At 43.2% G+C, this 16067-nt stretch overlaps 3 protein-coding genes across 5 annotated transcripts in view; 2 read left to right on the forward strand and 1 right to left on the reverse strand.

The window, feature by feature from the left end:
* The first annotated feature begins 222 nt into the window (after nt 1-222).
* Nucleotides 223-7840, forward strand: ak3 (adenylate kinase 3). Its single transcript, XM_086186697.1, has 5 exons — nt 223-694; nt 2494-2613; nt 2721-2893; nt 4853-4971; nt 6714-7840. The coding sequence occupies exons 1-5, from the start codon at nt 547-549 to the stop codon at nt 6823-6825; spliced, it is 672 nt and encodes a 223-aa protein (XP_086042823.1). The 5' UTR covers nt 223-546; the 3' UTR covers nt 6826-7840.
* On the reverse strand, nt 7485-16058 carry cdc37l1 (cell division cycle 37-like 1). 3 transcript variants are annotated; one of them, XM_086186696.1, is made up of 8 exons: nt 16043-16058; nt 15065-15192; nt 13891-14190; nt 13632-13725; nt 12915-13030; nt 12621-12743; nt 11888-12049; nt 7485-10514 (listed from the first exon to the last, which is right to left on the reverse strand). In XM_086186696.1, the coding sequence occupies exons 2-8, from the start codon at nt 15149-15151 to the stop codon at nt 10398-10400; spliced, it is 999 nt and encodes a 332-aa protein (XP_086042822.1). In that variant the 5' UTR covers nt 15152-15192; nt 16043-16058; the 3' UTR covers nt 7485-10397. The 3 variants fall into 3 exon arrangements, with proteins under 3 accessions (XP_086042822.1, XP_086042821.1, XP_086042820.1); XM_086186695.1 differs by lacking the exon at nt 16043-16058 and adding an exon at nt 15345-15525; XM_086186694.1 differs by lacking the exon at nt 16043-16058 and having other exon boundaries at nt 15065-15525.
* Nucleotides 14718-16067, forward strand: part of exd3 (exonuclease 3'-5' domain containing 3) — a 42082-nt gene continuing 40732 nt past the window's right edge. The window contains exon 1 of the mRNA XM_086186693.1: nt 14718-15346. The gene's annotated coding sequence lies outside the window, so the exon portion shown is untranslated. The remainder of the gene's footprint in view (nt 15347-16067) is intronic.

Below are 16067 nucleotides of genomic sequence, written 5' to 3' on the forward strand. Positions count from 1 at the left end.
AATGTCTCGGAAATGCATGTAAATACAATATTTCAACACTTTTTTAAACCACCAACCGGCTGACATACTTTAGTGAGCTAATGTAAAGCAGATTGATTCGTCTGCCTGCTAATCTGACTCGAGGCTCGGAAGGGATTTATCAACCCTGCCAACAAGCTTCTCTGCTTCCAATTAATTACATAACCGTGTTATAGCCACATGAACACATCTTTATCCACTGGGGTTCTTCGGCGAGCTGGAGACAAGTCATTTCTGCGGGTTTTGCATCCCCGTCTGCTCCTGATGACACCGGACTGATAGCAGTTCTCACCTTCACCACCACCACCACCACCACCACCACTCCTCCTCCTCCTCCTCCTCCTCCTCCTCTTGTTACTGCACCACTGAAAGGAAATACGAGTCCAAACCAGACAACGTGACGCGCCCACTCTTGGTTACGTTGCGCACTTCTGGAGCGATTCATTCCTGATTGAGCATCTAGAGTAGCTTTTCACATGCGGATTTACTGTGGCTGATAATTTAAACCAGAAGCTTACTCTCTTCAAGATGGTTCTACAGAGGATATTTCGTGCCGTCATCATGGGACCTCCTGGCTCGGGGAAAGGGACGGTGTCTGCGCGCATAACCAAAACTTTTGGACTTAACCACCTTTCTAGTGGAGATATCTTGAGAGCCAACATCAACGCTAAAACTGGTAAGGTTGCATGACCTTGCATATACACTGGTGTTATAGAATGAACACTTTACAGAGTTTGTTCGAAACAACCTTTTGAAACTAAGTTCTTTCTCTGGTTCCTAAAGACAAAGTAGAGATTAATTAGGCGTGGAAAGAGAAGCCTCCTGAGGGGTTTCGATGGCTGGACCGGTCTGATAAACCACCACCCTGTTTCTTATCTCAAGAAAAACCCGATGAATACTTTTCCCAAGGTCAAACTGGGAGCAGTTTTATGTTTATACACCAAATACTTTGCTCGACATCACCTGGACTTTAGAAGGAGGCCTCATAACTCCTCAATATCACCTTGGATAAAGATAAAGAGTGGTGTAAAGATAAGGAAGCCCACACGTTCCTCTGGTGGAGGGACATGCAAAAACCCTGTTTTTATAGCTGCATTACAAACCAACCTGCAACTCTGACAATGTTTCACTTTTGCACAGTTTAGATCAGTTTAGATCATCTGAGACCAGAACATTTTCCCACACAGTCACAATGTTGTAAATGGATACAGATTAGTTACTGGATAATAATATTTTTTTCTTGGCTAATAATTAACTGGTTCAGAATCATCAGAGATTGTGTGTGTGTGTGTGTGTGTGTGCACGCGCATGGGGGTGTGTATGGTAAATCTTGGTGATTTCCTGCTTGCAGTCTGGTTTTGCCAGTTTTACTCCTTCCCTTCGTTGGACTCCCACCAGTTAAAGTGGAAGCAGACTAACTCTGTAAGGCGACATCTCATCCCCTCAGTATTTGCTGGTGCAGCCTCCTTGTGGCTACAGTTGAATATCAAGAATGTTACAAATGTACCTTTATACTCCCTTATTACACTTTATTATTGCAAAAATACAACAGCACAAGCGGCACAGTGGTGCAGTGGTCAGCACTGTCACCTCACAACAAAAAGGTTCCCGGTTTGAGTCCCGGCTCCATCACAGGATCTTTCTGTGTGAGTCTCCATGTTCTGCCTGTTCCTGTGTGGGTTCTCTCTGGTACTCCAGCTTCCTCCCACAGTCCAAAGACATCAAGAGGGGACGAGGCTGATTGATACTCTAAATTGACCGTAGGTGTGACTGTGAGTGTGAATGGTTGTCTGTCTCTATGTGTTGGTCCTGTGATGGACTGGTGACCTGTCCAGGGTGAACCCCGCCTCTCACCTGAAGGCTGCTGGGATAGGCTCCAGCCCCCGTGACCCTTAACAGGATAAGTGGAAGAAAATGGATGTACAACATTAGAAGCCAACAGAGAGAACCCATGCAGGCAAAGCGAGAACATGCAGACCTTGCTGCCCATAAAAATAAATTATGGCAACATCAAACATGCACAATGTCATTTTTTCCCCTGGATTTAATCAGTTTTAAGATGGAGGTTTTCAGGCAACAGGTTCAACTTAAAAGTGAAAGTATAAGTTACAGTGAGTTATGTCTGGCATATTGAGGATGAAGAAGAAGATGAGGAGGATGTAAATGTGAATTAAAAATGTGGAGAACATGCAAACTCCACACAGGAAGATCCCGTGCTCCAGCAGGGGCTCAAACCTCCTTGCTGTGAGGCGACAGCGCTAATCACTGCACCGCCATGTCGCCCTCATCAGAAAGCCTATCATGATCTTGTTCCGTGAGGAGTTAAAACTTCTTTAAATAAAATTCTGAAACTTGATTGTAGTCAACTGCCTGGGCCATTAAAAACACTGTGAATTATAAAACATTCCATTTTTTAACGAGTATGAAGAGCATCCTTTCACTCTGTCTCCATTTCTGTGTGTGTGTGTGTGTCAGAACTTGGCCTGCTGATGAAGTCGTGCATCGATCAGGGTCAGCTGGTACCTGATGACATCATATCTCGTCTCATCCTGAGCGACCTGAGAGCGATGGACAACAACAGCTGGCTGCTGGATGGTGAGTGAACAAGATTGGAAGATACTGACTTTGGATTTTTGAATTTTGGCGTACAAATTCACCCTCATACTTCCATCTCAGCTTCCTGTCTCCTGTCTCCCTGCCAGGTTTCCCTCGTACGGTGTCTCAGGCCGAGGCCCTGGATGACGTCTACACCGTGGATACAGTCATCAACCTAAATGTACCTTTCCAGACCATTAAACAGAGACTGACCTCTCGCTGGACTCACCTCCCCAGTGGCAGAGTCTACAACGTTGATTTCAATCCACCTAAAGTTCCTGTAAGTATTTCTAATTTGTTACGACCTCCTTGATTTACTATCTGGCTTCTAAATGTTGTCGAGACAGAAATAGAACAGAGGACAAACCTTAGTGTCCACGGTCTTTAAGAAGGAAAACCTGCAGCTCCCAGTAGGAGAAGCACATGTGTGGATAATAAAGTTAATGATCCTGAATCCCATCTAGGTGTGTGGCTCTCAGGGTCCTGGTGTTGTGCATGTTTGCTGGCCGTCACACTGTCTTGGCTCATGGTAATGTTGTAAGCACCTGTGTGTGTCTTATCTCCTGCCACAAATGACAGAGGGTTGTCTTTCTACTTTGTTTTCTTTCCTTGTGTAGAAAATAATCCACACTAAAAGAGTTAAAATAAAAGTTGAACATGTGAGCGTTGTAGCATCAGAAGCTAATTTTGTGTCATACAAGGCATTTTACAGGGCTTTTTTGCGTGCTACATCCGTTTCCATGATGACATGTTGAAGTCAGAGACAATTTTAAGAAAACAGTTCGAACTGAGTGGCACCACACAGCAAGAAGGTTCCAGGTTCCAGTCCTGGCTCCAGCACAGGATCTTTCTGTGTGAGTCTCCATGTTCTCCCTGTTCCTGTGTGGGTTCTCTCTGGTACTCCAGCTTCCTCCCACAGTCCAAAGACATCAAGAGGGGACGAGGCTGATTGATACTCTAAATTGACTGTAGGTGTGACTGTGAGTGTGAATGGTTGTCTGTCTCTCTGTGTTGGCCCTGTGATGGACTGGTGACCTGTACAGGGTGAACCCTGCTTCTAGCCTGAAGGCTGCTGGGATAGGCTCCACCCCCCCACAACCCTTAACAGGATAAGTGGAAGAAAATGGATGGATATCAAAGTTTTAAACAGAGCATTAATCATGTATCCTACTGCAGGTCCCTGTTTTTGCTCCTTTCTCCTCAAAACAAAACCACTTTATTGAGGAAAACTTTTCAGTTAATTTTTGCAAATAGTTACTTTCTGGGAGACTAAAGTCATTTTCAACTTGTGAGTATGGAAGCCAAGAACGGCCGTGTGCAATAAGTTTAAAAAGAAATGCAACTGATGTTAAAGCCGATAAATGTTGAGTTATCTTGAGATACCTGAACTCATTCGTATTCTCATTCTGACCTGATAAATCAGTCCAGATTTCCTTATATAACAACTTAATTAACCTGTTAGCATGAAGATCCACATCATTATATTGAGAAAATAAACATTGATGAATGACATTGTTTCAAATTTTAATTATTTTATCAATAATATGAAGGTTACTACAAGCCTGGCCTTTCTGGGCTTCTGTAGACATTATGTTAAGAAGTAAATGATAACTAATGTATGGGCTATTGAGTGAACTGTTTCAGTGATGGCTTCAGTCCTCTGAGAAAAATAAACATGAAAAGCGGAATATTATCAGTCAAGTCAGACGTGGGTGTGTACGTGTGTATCAGGGAATGTTTGTGTTTTCAACAGTTTCCACCCACCTTTTTTAAAAACAACAACAACAACAACAACAAAAGACCTTGAACACTGTTTGTGGAATTTTCAGAGACTTCAGAGAAACTTGAATAGTTTCGAGACGTGAATATAACCAGTCGGACTCTTGCTGGATGTGTATCCTGGATAGAGGCTGACAACTACATTTATAAAAGTGCTTCATAAAATGATTCCAAATGGGGACAGAAGCAGTTTCTACTCTTGGTCCAGTGAAACAAAGGCACCAAGTTTCCAGCATTTCCATTTCAGCTCACCATTCCTGTGGTCTGGCCGCTACTTGTACAGTTGCTCACATTGTTTGAGCATTTATTGAGCAACTCGGCAGGTTTCTGCCCCTAAAGGCTTGAACACATGACAGCACGGTGCATTATGCAGCAGAAAACACACACACACACACACACATACTGACATGTTTAGGTCTTTTAGGCTGCATCCACATGTGACTGTGTGTATTTTCTTCAGGGGTGTGATGATGTAACGGGGGAGCCGCTGGTCCAGAGGGATGATGACACACCACAGACGGTCACACGGAGACTGAAGAACTATGAGAACCAAACAGAACCCGTCCTGGAGTACTACAGGTATGGACATATTGAGGGTATACTGTGTCCATCTATTATGACATCACCAGGACTCAATTACCAGTCCTGCAAAGAGAACTAAATATGGCAGCGGGCTCCCATAAATGCTGCAATGGGTGAAGGGCAACTAAGTCCTCCTGACCTTTGACAGCCCCCCCCCCACACCCCCCCGCATTCCTCCCAGTAGCTTGCATGAGTGAAAAACTGCTTAAGAGCCTCATTCCATTCCAGGAGGATAAGCTCATGATTGATTCACAGTTTTCCCCTTACAGATGTTACATTCATACACAAATTCTCATTTACAAAAAAAAAATACATGAGACCCAGCAGAGAGAACATGCGTCATCGTTTCTATTTCTGGACCAATTAGGCAGGAAGTCATTACTTTCCCTCAGACTGCAGGGAGTGCTTAGCTAGCATCCTGCCTCTGTTGATCACAGTGTCTGAGAGGTAAAAACACATTGTTTTTCCAAGGTTAATACAGATTATTATTTACAATGGAGACGGATATTTGGAACAAACAAACAAACACTTGCGGTAAAAAGTGAAAATCTTGGTGTCATAACCCCTGACACTAAACTTTGTTGAAATGCCTTGAAGCATATATTATACTCAGCAATTGCAAGTAGCTCCCAGTAGCATTTATCACAAGGTTAACTGAAAATGTCAATAAATAAACAAAATAAGGAGTGATCATGTTGTGCCGTGGGTGGGACAACAGAGTGGTGACAACAGACAGAGGCGGCTGCAGCAGAGAGATAGGAGCGCAAATACACACATAGGAGCACACAGTCAGCACTTGTACTCCTGTTTTTTTTTTTAAATTAGCCGTACATGTCTTATTAGCTCCTGCATGAATATTATATCAGCGTCATTGGTGCACCGCCATTCATGCCATTTTTTCTGTCTTATCCTCTATCCTTTTTTGTAAAGAACACTGCAAAATTAAGACGGGAAATAAGAAAGTAAATGATAAAACGATGGAAGTAGCTGATGGAGAAGGGTGGGATTAACAAGTGTGTACTTCTTCCCACTTCTTTTCGGACAGGACAGGTTAACAAACTCGTATTTTGTGCTTTTTATCTTTTTTTGGTGATATTATTTTCCCTATGAACATTTTGCTCTTTTTTAATTTATCTATTTTTGCTGCATGTTCTAAATTCAATCAAATCAATAAAAAAAAAAAATCAATCCAATCCTACTCAAGTGTGTCTATATGTCAGGATGATTACACTGAAAACTACCATGCAACTCTTGGTATAGCGAAGTATAGCGGAGGGATGAGTGCCCCGCGAGTGTTGTTCATGTTACAGCTGATCCTGTTGAGTATTAACCAACTGATAGGCCCTTTGTCACGGCAGCCATTTTGACATTTGTAAGGAGAACAAAGGTGGAATAAATAACATTAATGATGGCTCTGCTCCATTTACAGGAGATGGTCCAGCGCTGGCTGCAACACTAAATACAGTTAATCAGTTACACCTGGGAATACATAACAAAATGGCTGCTGTGAAACAAGCCAGTTGCGGCAACAAGGCCCTTTTCATAGGAGCCATTTTTCACATGTAATGATTCTCTTTCTATTTAGTGTATCCAGCCATTCCAGTGGGTTAGTGCGCCTAGTATCAGAGCCATGGCCCACTTTAAGCGACCAAAACAGCAGTGTTTACGCTGCTATGACAAGTCAAAATGGCGGCTGTGACAATGGCCTTCAATCACAGCAGATTTCTCTGTTCTCCTAGGAGTAAAGGTGTGCTCGAGACCTTCTCTGGGACAGAAACCAACAAGATCTGGCCTCACGTCGAGGCTTTCCTCCACAGAAAACTCTCCCCCGTCAATCAGAGAGTCGCATAGATCGTACCGCCACGAGACGGCTTCCAGTTTACCAGCAGGAACCACCACCTGTTTTCATCCAATCACGCTGCCTCCATCTGTGAAACGCCAGCAGCCATCTGTGTTTTCATACACTCCTGAATGTCCGAAATGAGCCGAAAGTTCATGTCAGGAAGGAAAAATACAACGACTGCACTTTATATTGCACAATGGTGTTAAGTAAGGAGGCTTTCAGGAAGTGTGCATGAAAGAGGTCGCTAGAGTAAACGCCAGTTTTCTTTTCACTCCATTACGTGCCTTAGAAAGCCTGGAGACGTCAGTGACAAGAGAGAGGTGGTGAATGAAGTGGATTTTAAGGAATGGGGTTGTGTGTCAGTTTCAACTTAATTGTTTTTAATGAAAAAAACCAACAACCTGCCATCACGTTATGGTCAGTGAAACCCCTGGATCAGAGGGGACCGGAGCAAGATGCCCTGAACTAAGAGACGTTTCAGATTTTTGCCACGGCGCCTTCCTCTCTGGGACTTATTCAGTAGTTTCTTTGTGAAAAAAGGGAAACACACTGGCAAATCCTGCTGTAAAGTGCCTGAAAATGAGACGCGCAGCTCAGTGAATGTAAATACTTTAATGGACCACCACAGAAAATGACCACATTCATTTTATTCGAATGATCCCCACAAACCTTTATTACACAACACTCAAATTTTAATGCCCTCATTTTAACCAGTTTCATCGGGACCATGTCTACTGATACTTACCATGTGTTTTAACTTAACAGCCTGACAATTGAAGACGTATTAATTTAAGACATCTAATTTATTCAGGGCAAACCTCAATGCCTATGTGGTTTTTGGTCTTAAGAATAATTCAGCACGTTAAAAGTCAGAGAAGTGCTTTATAGAGCAGATGAATGCTGTTGGGTCATTTCCTGGAATGTACTGTAAAAAATCTCACCCCATTTTTTGCTCCGTGAACAGCTTGTTTTGTATCTATCACACATCCAAATAAACCCGGTAACTCTTTCCAGTACGTGAATGTGTTCCAGAATATCCAGATACTTTCTTAAAAGAGGTCTCCCACATTCTCATAACGGAGGCTGTTGATGCAAATGTTTCAGAGCTGCTTTGTATTTGTGTTTCTGGTGGGAACAAAAGCCAAACCTTAACATCATCCTGTGACTGAGAGGTGCCACTCAGCATTTCCTTAAAGCTCATTTCCTACCCAGAAACAGGAGGTTAAGTCATTGACAATTTTTTTTTTTAGCAAAACCTTTATAATGCTTATAATTAAGTAGATGTCAGCATGGACAGTAAAAGAGAAGAAGTCAGCAATATAAAAAGGAATATTTTGGGAAATATACTGATATGTATTAGAGGGCCGAAACCTTCAGAGACCGTTAGCTTAGCTCAATGATTATTGGCGTGTGGGAGGTATTAGCATACCAAAAATCGAATACACTTCTCTTACATACTGTCTTCGCCTGGATTAATCAAACTAGGGTTGCTTAGAAGACTAGAAGAGCGACTGCTGCCAGGAATTGAGGAGGACTACTTTGGGACTAATCGAGATCCTGAACCTGATCTGTGCGAAGCAGAATACATGGAGGACAAACAGGTGTTGGAAGCTGAGCGGGCAGGAACATGGGTATGCTAACCTTGCATTCAGCTTAGTGTCCGTCAGCTGGTCTCTGTGGGTTTCAGCTCTCTAAAGCAGCACCGAGAAGTTATATTCATCTTCGTGTCCAACTTGGGGAATGAGGGAATAGAAGAAAATTTCCCCCAAAATGTTGCCTTCCATCCTTCGAGATGACAACACATTATTTTAGCTTTCTGACAAACTGTTTTTTTTAAAACAAACTTTTTTTAAAAATATATGAACCTACCATGTAAATGTAGGAAAACATGACCTAATGATGGAAAGTCAGCAACTCATACACAGCAGACTTAAGTCATGAATACTTTTATTTATTGAGCCATCTGGTAATATTTAACTCCGAACTCTGCAGCTCAAAACCAAACTGATCGTGTCACTCAGCAGATTTTAGGACTGATTTTTGTTGACCTTTTAAAATAATTTATAATATCTAGCTGGAAGCCTGATGAATGTAGCAAAAGCTCCCTTGCACACCGACACAAAAAGTCAGTACAAAAGTGAAACACTAAAAAAAAAAAAAAAACGATTCAAAGTAAGCTTCTCTAAAGCCTTCTTGTAAAATACTAATTTTTCCAAACCCGGACGTCTAGAAACACAACAAAAATTTTAAAAAGAAAAGAAAAACAAAGTCAAAAATACGGAGTGAGGACGAGTAATACAGATAAGTGTATCACACACCTCGACCTCTTTAAAAGACAGTCTTTCTGTTGTGAAAATATAAAGTGCAGGACACATTCAGATGCAGAGAGCTCCTTTCTGCAAACAAATATAGTTAAAAGTCTTTTCCTGGAGAGCTCAGCCCCCCCCCCCCCCGCCTCACCTGTCATACCTTTGCTTTCCTCCTCTTCAACATCTCAGAATGAAGAACTTGAACTGAGCCACTACGTCCACACAGAGCACTTAGACCGGAGGTTGTGGTTATTTTTCAGGCTCTGGATGAAGATGGTAAGCGGTTTCATTTTTGCATTCTTGTAGAATTGATGATACATGAAGCCCAGAGGTTAGCGTGATGTGTTCTGCACCACCTGAACACATCTTAATCATGTGACGGTCTGATGGAACCAATTCATAGGATGCTTTAAAATAGATCAATACATGTCCTCTTTGGACTGTGCATTCGCATGCATCTTGCACCCAGATAATACCCAGGTATATATAATTTATAATTACTTTTGCCACCCCGAAGCAGACTTTAAAATCAGATAAAGATGAGACGCACTTGCTCGTTTTGGATTTTAAATATGGAACCTTTAAGTCAAGGAACCTAAAAAAGGCAATTTTAAACAACCTTTCCAAGCACTATTCTCTTCCATTTCCAGACATTAACAACAGCTTTGCCTCCAGGTTAAGTACAGGTTGCAACGTTCTCATAATCTTGTTCATGGCTGAGTCAAATTATTCAACAGGTGCCTACATGTGTTTATGTAGTGGCTGTTTCTATATCCTGGTCCTATCGACACAATCAGGCCATTTGTAAGACACATAATCAATGCCAACCACAGAGTAGCAATACTATACATATCAAATGTCAGCATCATCTAAAACTAATGGGAACCCAGGATATGATTCATTTCCAGCACCTGATCAAAACCCCCTTGTGAGCATCTTCAGGTATCGGACCTGGTACCTTACTACTTTCCTACTAGTATTCTTTGTGTGATCTGGATTTGCAGTTAAAGTCGGGAGTAACCAGAATCACTACAGAGTCATCAACGGCTCGTGCATTTAGCCGACAGGTGACACCAACTCACCGCCTGTTAGCCATCATAAAATATGATGATGACTGCCTGGGTTTCAGTTGATGAGAGGATCAAGACTTGATGGTCACAGCGCTACTCAGCCTGGTCTGCTGGTGCAAAAAGGGCTTCAAACCCAACTCGCTCACATGTGGGGAGACGGTGGAGATGGAAGAAAAGCAGCGGCCGACCCTACACCCCCTACTAAGAGGACTCCATCATGCGTATATCGTCCGTTTCTGTAGTGTCATCCTTTGTCCACCTCCCTGCGGTTGTCCACAGTCCGGCCTCCAAGCAGCGCTTCACTGGGTACTCTGCCATCTGGTGGAGTGAAGACAAAAGACGGGAAGATTCAGAGACAACTGAAAACATTCACAGGTTGGCGTTCGCGCTAATGGGAAAAAGGTTTAAAGGGGAGCTGGAGGGGGAGAGAGAGAAAGAGGGAGGGCAGCTGGAGGAGATTAACCTGCTGTTGTCTAGTTAGAGGATTACGCTGCTTATGTAACAGCATTCTGCCTCTTAACATTTCATGCCTTTAAATCTGACCTTAAACGAGCATTAAAAACTCATCGTAGAGTCAGAAATGCTCCTCGGTCTGAACAGCATTACAAAGCAGAAGCAGAGGAGCGCCGCCTTCAACAGGCTGGATGGCATTCCTGAGGAACAGCAGGAGGAGGAGGGTTTCCTTCTCTCTGACTCGCTGTTTGGCAGCAAGTCAAGCTGTGGGGCCATCAGAGGGGAGGAGGATTCATTCACTCTCCTCTACAAAAGGGGATTCGGCACTAATAAGATCCCTACATGGACTCCCAATTTCAAACTTGACTAGAAATGTCGGTGGCAATTCTGGCAACCTTCACTCCTCTAATGTTGCTTGGCTTTGAGATGATTTCCTTACACCACCCAGAGCAAAGTTACCCAGATAGATATTCTGCTTTCAAGTTTGATTTTTTTGTTTGTTGGGACAAAAGAGAAGATTCCCAGTGGGGACTTGGGGGGGGGGGGGGGAGGGGGTGTAAATACCGCAATTAAAGTCTCATCTTCCAGGAACCATGTTTCCCCCCAGTGTAGCACAAGGGGCTGAGGGTTTCATCGCAAGAATAATAATGACCGCCTGTGAATATTTTTAGCTTTATTAACCCCAGGTTCTTTAGTCTGTGTCAACCTGAGCCGTTGTGACGGAGGGAACGTTGGTCAGAGGATGTGCCTGCCAGCCAAACTGAGACCTTTCAGATGCTGGAACCACACACTCGATGCAGTTCTGCTATTGAAAATCATGTAGATGCTTTAGTGGATGAAGTTGGAGAACAGAAATCAGGCAGAATGAAAAATGAGATTTTGGCTTTAAGAGTGGATGTCAACCGCCATGTGCCATTTATGACTCATAAATCCATTAAATAAACTGAAGAATCTTTAACCCCCCCCCCCCCCCCAAAAACCAAAACAAAACACTGATTCTGAGAGCATCAGGTGGGAGGTGGCTAATTTCATGTGGAATGACCCACATATTCCTGCTCAACTGTGTCAGCTGACGGTTTTTCTAAGAAACTGCAACGGGAGAAATAATCTATTCTTTTTTATATATGAGATGTAACAAGCTAGGAATACAACCAGTCTAAAAATGCATCATATCATATTTCAGCTCTCCAACACAAGACAATGATCTTTGCAGCAAAGGAGACGGACATAGCACTCACAGGAAGTAAATAATCGTGAGCTTCTTTGGGGTCCAGTCTGCAGTTTGTGCCGTTGCTCTGCTGCTCAGTGTCACCTTTACACTTGACGGCGTGTTCTTTCACTCTGTATTTGAAGGCCTCGAGCTCGGTGTGGAAGACTTCTAAGTAGACGTCTTGTCCCTCCTACAAAGCAACAAGAGGCGACACGGTAAGGACGGCAAGCGAATAAACGAAGGAGGAAATGAGGGACGTGTCAGTCAGGGATCGCAGCATGAATCTTTTCCAGTGGTCTTGGTGGTGTTTGCAGGGATTATTTTCACCCTTCATCAGTTCTCAAGTAGTCAGATAGTTACATTTTGCACCAAATCTGTGTGACAAATAATATCAATGGCGTATCACAGAATGGGAGTGGACATCATATGCTTCCATTATGGGCTGTAATACACTTGGCCAGGATAAAAACAGTGATTATTACCAATTGACACACATTGCTGCTCTGTTTATCAAAGCGTTCAGCATCAATCCAGCTTTGGTGCTGTAGACTCATATACACACACACACACACACACACACACACTTAAATTCAAACATTTTTAAAGAATTCCAGCAGCTGTTGGAACCCCTGGGAACAAGTCAGAGCCTCTGTTATGCCGTTTTAACCAAAGGAGGGAGGAGCCATTAATGCTGCTCGGATGTCATGATTATGAAAGCTTCAGGTGGTTCAGCCAGTTCTGATCAGACGGGGGTCCCTTACTTTGGTTTTGTGGAAGAACTGTCTGAAGCAGCCTCTGGGATCCTGCCGGGAGTTTGACGCCATCTCCAGGATGAATTGCATGACTACAGCTTGGTGAGCCACCTGCTCCATCAACGCTTCTTTCTGTAGCAAAACAACAGACAACACACTTTAGATGCCCTTAAATCACACTTTATTATTTAGTCCTCGTACTTACACCTTCAACATAGTTCAAAATTCTGTAAACAGACAGTGGCGTTAGAGCCGTGGTCACAGTAACACCAGCGCTAAGGTGAATGTACGAATGCACGTTACCCCTTCTTGCTGTAGTCTGATGCACCATAGAATTAAGTAGTTGGCCGTTTCTTCACAGATGAGCTGAGGTTTGTCTGCTAGAAATCTCTGGCTGTCGTCCCACCTCCGCAACATACCTGACGGACAGAAACAAAACCACATTAGTCTGCACCGTCAGAGGACTGAGGAGCTGACATCCTAACTAAAGTGAGAGAATCTGGAGAGGTTTACCACAATAGAAAATGTTATATACAATGAGCAGTGCTGCAGCAACTTGCTGATCAAAATAGTCCATGTCTCATCTTTCTTCTTTCAGCAGGACAGTTTTCATTGACTTTTGTCCTTCCACAGGATGATGCGATAACTTATTCTTATTTTTCATTAAACATGGTGGAGCAGCAACAAAGGAAGAATCATTCCTTTTTGGGTATAGAGTTGTTTTGGTTTTTTTTTTTTAAATACAGTGTAAAACTACTTTATTGGCTGGACAGGTCTTCTGAGGCAGAGGCCTGCACGCTCCTGGTGGCCTTCTCGGAATACAGATTCTGGATAAAATACAAAATGGCAGTAAAATAAAATAAAGAAATTAATAAAAAAAACAATAGAACTGTCAATGCTGTGCTGCCTAATGTGCCTCTACAGCTTATAGCGTCAATTGCTATTGAAACCATAACACAAGAGTTTAGTGAAGAACAGCAGATGACGTGAAGACTACTTCAGATTTGGCGTGTGACTTACCGAAATGGCGCAGCTCTTGCTCATACTTCTGGAGAAAAGTCTTGCACTTGTCCTGATCGGTTTCCACAGGTTGATTTTGGACATTGATGATACTCTGGAGGAGTGACAATAATGTGAGGTTGCTAACGAGGGCTTTAAATGACAGCACAAATGTAAACGGCAGCAGCATTGAGATGCCAGCACATCAGTGACGGCAGATCTGTTAGCAGTATTTCTCTCTGCGTCACTCATGATTTCTTCCTTCTGTCCACAAACTAACCTTATCAAAAACATCCCAACTTCCTACTGCTCCCAGCACAGGACTGCGACTGGGTTCCTGACCTCCCAGCATGTTCTCCTTGCGTCGCCACTCCTCCTCAGTATGCGAGAGTTCCGAGGGGTGAGTCAGAGTCCGGGCGCGTTCCTGCTCCAGGGACTCAGAGCTGTGGACACCTAAAGAACATAGCTGGTCCTGAGCCTCAGCCAGAGTCCAGCTGGACACGATGGAAGCCTTCACACAGTGCTGCTGGCGCTGGCACAGTGACGCCATGGCACCGTCACAAAGATGTGATGATGGTGTCTGATGGGAGTAAGAAATAGATGTGAGAGCAGAGGTACATCCAGACAGTCACCCAAGAATGCTTGGACCAGCGGAGGGAAAAGTATACATCTGAAAAAAGTCCTCTAGGATATAAATATTGGAGCAACATTATCATATACACATTATTAGTCCTAACATCCTCTTAAGGAAAGGGGTCTTAGCTGACTTTTGGAAATCCAATACAAGTAAAACTGTGGGCAACTACTTGATGCTCTGGAAACCTCTTATCACCAGGGGGTTTCGAATAAGGGGTGAATATTTGACACATACTCTCTCATCACTCAGTAGAATAAGGCTACAAGCTTTCATGACCTCAACCATACTATAGTTGGTGCCAGGGTGGGGCAAGGGCTTAAAATAAATACACAGTCTGTTCTTCACTCATTGATCAATCCATGGTTCGCCTAGCAACCACCACCAACCAGCCCCCGCCGCTCAGTGTCTGAGAATATCAGGACCTGAGGGAATGAGAGGGGCTGAGCTCGCCCTCCCGCATCTGGATGACGTCCAACATCCCAAAACGATGACACGAGTAATCTGTTACCTTATTGCTATATGCTAAGTGGGACCCAGCTAGCCCAGCTGCGCAGCTCAGAATTAGCGGTCATATATAGTTACTAGCTACATAAAACAGTAGCCAACACACAGCGTAACTACACAACGGTGAAGGGTAACAACTACAAAAGGCAAAGTCAAGTAACGCCAATGAGAAACATAAACGGCTGTTTTCGAGCGATAACTGATGCAAAGATGACCCAACACGCTAAGCTAACTGTTCGTATACTTTTAACACCGTTAAATTGAGTCCAAAGAGGCTTCTGCAAACAGTCAGCCAACTAGCAGAGCTCCTTACCTGCTGTAGAGGGTGGACACCTCCGCGGGGTCTGGCCGGGGGAGCGGGGTCCCCCCCGGGCCCCTCATTGTTACTCAGCCACTCCATCACCGCCGACCTGGCTAGCTCTGTTAGCTAGCCGCAGCTAGCTGCGGTACAAAGATGAGAATCACTGTGGCACTATGTGACCAGCTATCCGCCCGAGGACTGTGTAAACGCCGCTGTAATGATATCACAATCCCGATGTGGGGCTATGACGCCGGGCAGCGCCTCCTGTTAGTGACTGCGTGAGCTACATTACCAGTAAGTGAGGCTGCTGTCACATCTCCGAAGTCTGTTGAGTCTTTTTAAAGAAGTGACGGCAGCACGTGGTAAACAACTTTGACCACGTGTTCACGGTCTCAATTATTTCTACTGGATTCCATTATTATTGTTATTGTTATTGTTATAATTATTTTTTTTTTAAGCCAGTAAATATCTAAGAACAAACATGTTTAATCAACGTTTGCCAGACTTTTTTTTTGGGGGGGGGGGGGGTGCTCCGATGAAATGGATGCACAGAATAAAATTTAAAGTTCGTATTTTCAGCGGGTTTGGAAGATAAAAGTTTGAAGGTGTGATTAAAGAGCTAAAAATAGTTATAAATTGAAACAGAAAAAAGATTAAAAAAAAATCAGTGAATGCTGTTACGACACCGTTTTGTGCAATCGTATCAAATACTGTTATCACTGCCATTAACGCCCGACTGAATTATGAACTTTTTTTGTTAAATTACTCCATTAAGTTTACGTGTAACCACCCAAACTTAATTTGTAAAGCAAACCAACGAACAAAATACACTGAGAGTTTTAAAGAACGTTTCTAGAAAAAAAAGCATGCGATTCTCTTCATGATAATGCAACAAATTTGAAAGTACGTTTGCCCATTGGATTGCATTCTTCTAAGTATTTTTAAAGAACACTAAAGTATGTTTCAAATCTTTTTTTAACAATTACTTACTGTACAATCACTTTTGACTGCATGT

The sequence above is a fragment of the Aulostomus chinensis genome, chromosome 19 (genome assembly GCF_037954235.1).
Source record: "Aulostomus chinensis isolate RoL2024-O1b breed Wild chromosome 19, RoL_Achi_v1.0, whole genome shotgun sequence".
NCBI lineage: Eukaryota > Metazoa > Chordata > Actinopteri > Syngnathiformes > Aulostomidae > Aulostomus > Aulostomus chinensis.

What these genes read in the sequence shown, in the direction of transcription:
- ak3 (XM_086186697.1), top strand. Translation starts at nt 547, where the DNA reads ATGGTTCTACAGAGGATATTTCGTGCCGTCATCATGGGACCTCCTGGC. An exon ending in CAACATCAACGCTAAAACTG is followed by an intron (nt 695 to 2,493) that starts GTAAGGTTGCAT and finishes TGTGTGTGTCAG; the next exon opens with AACTTGGCCTGCTGATGAAG. An exon ending in TCAATCCACCTAAAGTTCCT is followed by an intron (nt 2,894 to 4,852) that starts GTAAGTATTTCT and finishes TATTTTCTTCAG; the next exon opens with GGGTGTGATGATGTAACGGG.
- cdc37l1 (XM_086186696.1), bottom strand. Translation starts at nt 15,151, where the DNA reads ATGGAGTGGCTGAGTAACAATGAGGGGCCCGGGGGGGACCCCGCTCCC. An exon ending in GTGTCCACCCTCTACAGCAG is followed by an intron (nt 14,191 to 15,064) that starts GTAAGGAGCTCT and finishes TACTCCCATCAG; the next exon opens with ACACCATCATCACATCTTTG. An exon ending in GCAAGAGCTGCGCCATTTCG is followed by an intron (nt 13,031 to 13,631) that starts GTAAGTCACACG and finishes TCTGTCCGTCAG; the next exon opens with GTATGTTGCGGAGGTGGGAC.